The 5,240-nt window shown below is 51.8% G+C and overlaps 3 protein-coding genes across 3 annotated transcripts; 1 reads left to right on the forward strand and 2 right to left on the reverse strand.

The window, feature by feature from the left end:
- Positions 1 to 1,834, reverse strand: LOC311153605 (histone H2A.J). Its single transcript, XM_084205553.1, has one exon. It carries the CDS (start codon positions 1,797 to 1,799, stop codon positions 1,410 to 1,412), a length of 390 nt encoding a protein of 129 aa, XP_084061679.1. The 5' UTR covers positions 1,800 to 1,834; the 3' UTR covers positions 1 to 1,409.
- Positions 1,835 to 2,109: 275 nt separating this feature from the next.
- On the forward strand, positions 2,110 to 3,180 carry LOC311153612 (histone H2B 1/2/3/4/6). Its single transcript, XM_084205560.1, has one exon. The coding sequence runs from the start codon at positions 2,119 to 2,121 to the stop codon at positions 2,497 to 2,499; it is 381 nt and encodes a 126-aa protein (XP_084061686.1). The 5' UTR covers positions 2,110 to 2,118; the 3' UTR covers positions 2,500 to 3,180.
- A 2-nt stretch (positions 3,181 to 3,182) lies between these two features.
- On the reverse strand, positions 3,183 to 4,666 carry LOC311153592 (histone H1.01-like). The gene has a single exon (XM_084205538.1). The coding sequence runs from the start codon at positions 4,623 to 4,625 to the stop codon at positions 3,960 to 3,962; it is 666 nt and encodes a 221-aa protein (XP_084061664.1). The 5' UTR covers positions 4,626 to 4,666; the 3' UTR covers positions 3,183 to 3,959.
- Positions 4,667 to 5,240: the final 574 nt, after the last annotated feature.

The raw sequence follows: 5,240 nt of genomic DNA on the forward strand, positions 1-5,240 counted from the left end.
TGTGTTAAAATGAAAATTTAATTACCATCGCAGTTTTTAAAGAAGATAAATGTAAGGGTCAGGAGATATTTAACTGTAGCAAATGATCAATAAAACAGCATAATAAAACCACTTAAACCCTAAAAGTGTCCACTTAAAAACAAAACCTTTAGACACAGATACCATCTGTAGATACCAGATTAGTCTGGTGCTCCAGCAGCTCTCTTCTTTATGTTTCTCCCCACAAAAGATCCCTGATGCCCTGCTTTGGCCATGGCACAATGCTGCCTAAAAAACCTCTCAGCTGCAGATTGGGGACAGCGAGGAGGCACAGTGGGGAATTGCCTTCCCCCAAGCCCAGAGCACTCCTCCTCCTCTCCAGGGGATGGAAAGGGCAGAGGTGCAGCAAGGATGAGACCAATTACCTCAGTGCAGTGTGCCACAGACCATCAGGTGAGGCTCCTGGGAATGCCCTAGCAAGAGGGATCAGGCACACAGTTCTCCTCATAATTCATAATAACGAATATGAAGAGATTTATGGTTGTGCTCTGGGGTGATATTTGTGCCAACCATGTAGAAAACTTAATATTGCCCACTGTTAATTGATGCAACAAGAGGATTAGCAATGAACAGTGAGAGAATTTATGAGTAGAAAGTTGGGAAATGCCTCTTAAAACAGGACAAAACTATTATTACAAGGTGCTCCTGAATGGAAATGTTACACTGTTACTCTAGAGTGCAGGTCTGATTAAGCAGAGATGTAGATCAAGTGCCATTATTGCTAAGGCATTTCTCATTTTATATTACATATATTTACCATATAGGGAACAACACATATTGCCATATAGGAATTACATATATTTAACATATATGTAATATATTTATATATAGGAACTGCATATATTAAACACATAGGGAGCTAAGCATTTTCAAAGAATAAAGGCCTTTAAAGGAAGTGAAGAAATCCTTTTTTAAATTGTTTTATGTAGCTACATCTGGGGTTTAGGATGGTCTATTTATCTTCACGCTGCACAGCTTTTGCCACTCCCACCCGTGCTTTAGCCACCGTCCTGTATTCTATACCCCAAGTAGGCTGAGGAACCACGAAAGGTAAACCGAATCCCGGAGTACCAGCTCTTTACTGAGTGTTACAATGAACAAATGAAACAATTACAAAAATATTAACATTCATTTAGAAACATGGGTTAGAAAGCAAATGTATCACCCCTCTTCAGTAGAAACAAAGTTTAAAAGACCGAAGCACAAGTTCGTGTCGGAGTTAATTTAGAACTGTTGAAAGAGTCAACACCAGAGCACCTTTGTAAAGAAAGCAACACAACTCTTTTCTGACTACGTGGGTGGCTCTGAAAAGAGCCTTTTGTTTAAAATGTTATGTCGTGCAAAGTCTGAGCGGCTTTGCTCGCCAAAATTTACTTGCTCTTGGCTTTATGGCTCTCCGTCTTCTTGGGCAGCAGCACGGCCTGGATGTTGGGCAGCACGCCGCCCTGCGCGATCGTCACCTTGCCCAGCAGCTTGTTGAGCTCCTCGTCGTTGCGGATGGCGAGCTGCAGGTGGCGGGGGATGATGCGCGTCTTCTTGTTGTCGCGGGCCGCGTTGCCCGCCAGCTCCAGGATCTCGGCCGTCAGGTACTCCAGCACGGCCGCCATGTAGACGGGAGCTCCGGCGCCCACCCGCTCCGCGTAGTTACCTTTTCGGAGAAGCCGATGCACACGGCCGACGGGGAACTGCAGCCCAGCCCTGGAGGAGCGCGACTTGGCCTTAGCTCGGACCTTGCCGCCCTGTTTGCCGCGGCCGGACATGCTGGAAGCGCTGGCGGAGAAAGGCGGGCACGGAGCAGACCGAGACAATCGTCCTGACGCAACCGCCGCTGCCCTTTTATCCCCTCCCTGGGCGGGACGCGCCCGCGGCCATTGGCTGGAACCGGGCTCGGCCGAAAGAACCAATGAGAGGCCGGATCGTGTTGGGACCAATCGGCGGCAGAGGCTCGCCAGGCACGGGAAGGGCCAATCGCATTGCGCGGAGCTGATACCGGAAATTTGCATACGCGTCTGTATAAACAGCGGGCGCTGCGGCCATTTTGTGTGCTGAGCTTCCTCCGGGTGGAACAGCGCTGCCAAAATGCCCGAGCCGGCCAAGTCCGCCCCCGCGCCCAAGAAGGGCTCCAAGAAGGCGGTGACCAAGACGCAGAAGAAGGGCGACAAGAAGCGCAAGAAGAGCCGCAAGGAGAGCTACTCCATCTACGTGTACAAGGTGCTGAAGCAGGTGCACCCCGACACGGGCATCTCGTCCAAGGCCATGGGCATCATGAACTCCTTCGTCAACGACATCTTCGAGCGCATCGCGGGCGAGGCGTCGCGCCTGGCGCACTACAACAAGCGCTCCACCATCACGTCGCGGGAGATCCAGACGGCCGTGCGCCTGCTGCTGCCCGGCGAGCTGGCCAAGCACGCCGTGTCCGAGGGCACCAAGGCTGTCACCAAGTACACCAGCTCCAAGTAGGGCGCCTCGGACCGTCGCTTTTAACCCAAAGGCTCTTTTAAGAGCCACCCATATATTCAGTAAAAGAGCTTTAACACAATAGTGCCTCGGTTTGCTTGGGTATGGACATCTAGCTTAGAAAAGGTAGATAAAATTTTAAGTTTAGTCACCTACATAATCTTTCATGGCAATTGCAAATTTATTTATTTTTTTTTTAAGTTAGAGGTAGTTCGAATATACTCACTCTTCTTAAATGTAAACATCTAAATATTTTTTCAATAAATGAAAACAGTGGGGGTTTTGAGGTATTTGGGTTTTTTTTTTAATATGAGACTATACTTTATAATTTGTTCTATCCAAATTAAAGTTTCACAGTTAAAATAGGAAGCATGCTTCACATAGATAACAACAATTTTTAATAAGTTTCATAAAAAGGACGGAGAATGACTCGATCCTCTTTACATTTTGTATTGATGTTCATTGTCTTAAGCTGAAACATTTTTCCGAGAGTATGGGACGACAAGGACTGCACGATTGGGGGAAGGGACAACGCCCCTGAAATGGGGTGGACGCTTTAGGGGAATGACATCTCCCGGAACGCGGGGCCCGGGAGCGCGGGTGGGCTCGTAGATGGGGCGGGGGGCACGGAGCGCTACCCGCGCTTTCTCCCCTTTACCGCCCCCCCCACCCCTCCCCCTTCCCCTGCAGCGCGGGCTTTTCCAAATTTCCCCGCGGCCCAATCAGCGGCTGCGGCTCCTCCCAGCAGCCAATCGCAGGAGGCCCCGGGGTTGCGCAGAGCCGCGCGCAGCCGCTCCGCTCTGCCTCCGCCTCCCGCCCGCGGCGCTCGGCGCTGCTGCCCGGCCGAGCCGAGCCGAGCCGAGCCGTGCTGCCCCGCAGGGAGCGGGACGGGAACGCTGCTGGCTCCAACCCACCTCCCGCCCCGGCAGCCGCCTCCTCGGAAAAGTAGGTCGGTGAAATCACGCAGAAATTAAGACCTGCCCCACGCCGGCGCTGGCAAGCGGAAAGGTCACTGCCGAGGAAGCGGAGGAGCCGTGCTGACAGTTCCCTGCTACGGTCACTAAGAGGTGTGGCGGTCGCATCCGTGCTGTTAGGAATCGCGCTGATTTAGAGCAACGAAAGGAACCTCCACGCCCCTGAAAGGTACCCGCCCTTAAGCAGTCCCTTTAACACAAACACCTACTTGCGGTGCTCCGAAAAAAAAAAAAAAAAAAAAGCAGCCTTTAGAAAGCGTTTTCGCCGGGAATGTAAACTTTTATTTTTCCAAGTCTTAGTGTAAAACCAGGGCCGGAAGTTTAGCGTCCCACCACTCCACAGACGAACGTCCCACACGGATAGTGGCGAATAGTTGGCTCTGCTGCAGGCACGGAGCTCAGTGACGGAGTGTATCAGCCCTTTTGGGGACAATAGTGGGTGGCTCTTAAAAGAGCCGTTGGGTTTAAAAGTATTTCCACTTCAACACTTCATTTCTTCGGCGCCGCCTTCTTCGCCTTAGCTGCTTTCGGCTTGGCCGCCTTGGGCTTGGCCGCTTTGGGCTTCACAGCTTTTGCCTTAGCCGGGCTCTTGGCTGCTGCCGCCGCTTTTTTGGGCTTGGCAGCCTTTGTCGCCTTCTTGGGGCTCTTCGCTGCCTTCTTGGCTGCGGCGGCCGCCGGCTTCTTGGCTTTTTTGGGGCTCTTCTTCACCGCCGCCGCCTTCTTGGGCTTCTTGGCGGCGCTGGCGGGCTTCTTCGCCGCCGGCTTCTTGGGCTTGGCTGCAGCTGCTCTCTTCTTGGGGGCCTTTTCCTTCACTTCTCCGGGTTTCTTGCTGAGGCGGAAGGAGCCGGAGGCGCCGGTGCCCTTGGTCTGCACCAGGGTGCCCTTGCTGACGAGGCTCTTGAGCCCCAGCTTGATACGGCTGTTGTTCTTCTCCACATCGTAGCCGCCGGCGGCCAGCGCCTTCTTGAGCGCGGCGAGCGAGAGCCCCTTGCGCTCCTTGGAGGCGGACACGGCCTTGGTGATCAGCTCGGTGACGCTGGGCCCCGCGGGCTTGCGGGCTTTGGAGCCGCTCGCCGCCTTCTTCGGCTTCTTGGCGGCGGCCTTGGCAGCGGGGGCCGCGACGGCGGGAGCGGCGGCGGGAGCGGTCTCCGACATCGCTGCAGAGACTTCTTCCTAATCAAAAGAAAGTAATTGGGCTACAGTAACCCCGATGCCTGAATTTATAGCGAAGCGGTGATCTGTGATTGGTGCTTTGCAGAGCCCGCCTAACTGTTAGCCAGGAAGAGCTTTTCCTCCTCCGAGTCTGTGTTTCTTCGGAGTTATAAATTCATATTTTTCGTAAAAGGAGTGCCGCAAAATCACCCCAGTTTCTTCGGGGAGTGAAGAGAAGACGGTGGACTTTCATTCGGGCAAGTTTCTTGCTGTTTGGACGGCAGATGGGAGAGAAAAGCTGTTTTAAACCCCGCGTTGTGAAGCCAGAAAGACCCCGGGAACGGCAAACTTTTGTTTTTCCTTCTAAATTAAAATAAAACACGTAGATAAAAAGTCTCCCCCGTAATACAGGCTTACTCTTTGGGGGGTTTTCTTCAGATTAGGACAGAAACCGAGTGAGCAGCTTGAGTATTTTTGTTGTAAATTGGTTTCAAAGACAAGGAAGTAACACAATTTCATGGCTAAGCTTTGAATATGGATAAAGATTCGGCTCTCTTAACCATATCTTTAACTATTAAGGATACGGTATTTCAACATATTTTCTTGTTTGGGGAAAGG

Source organism: Fringilla coelebs (genome assembly GCF_963513975.1).
Source record: "Fringilla coelebs genome assembly, chromosome: 5".
Lineage (NCBI taxonomy): Eukaryota > Metazoa > Chordata > Aves > Passeriformes > Fringillidae > Fringilla > Fringilla coelebs.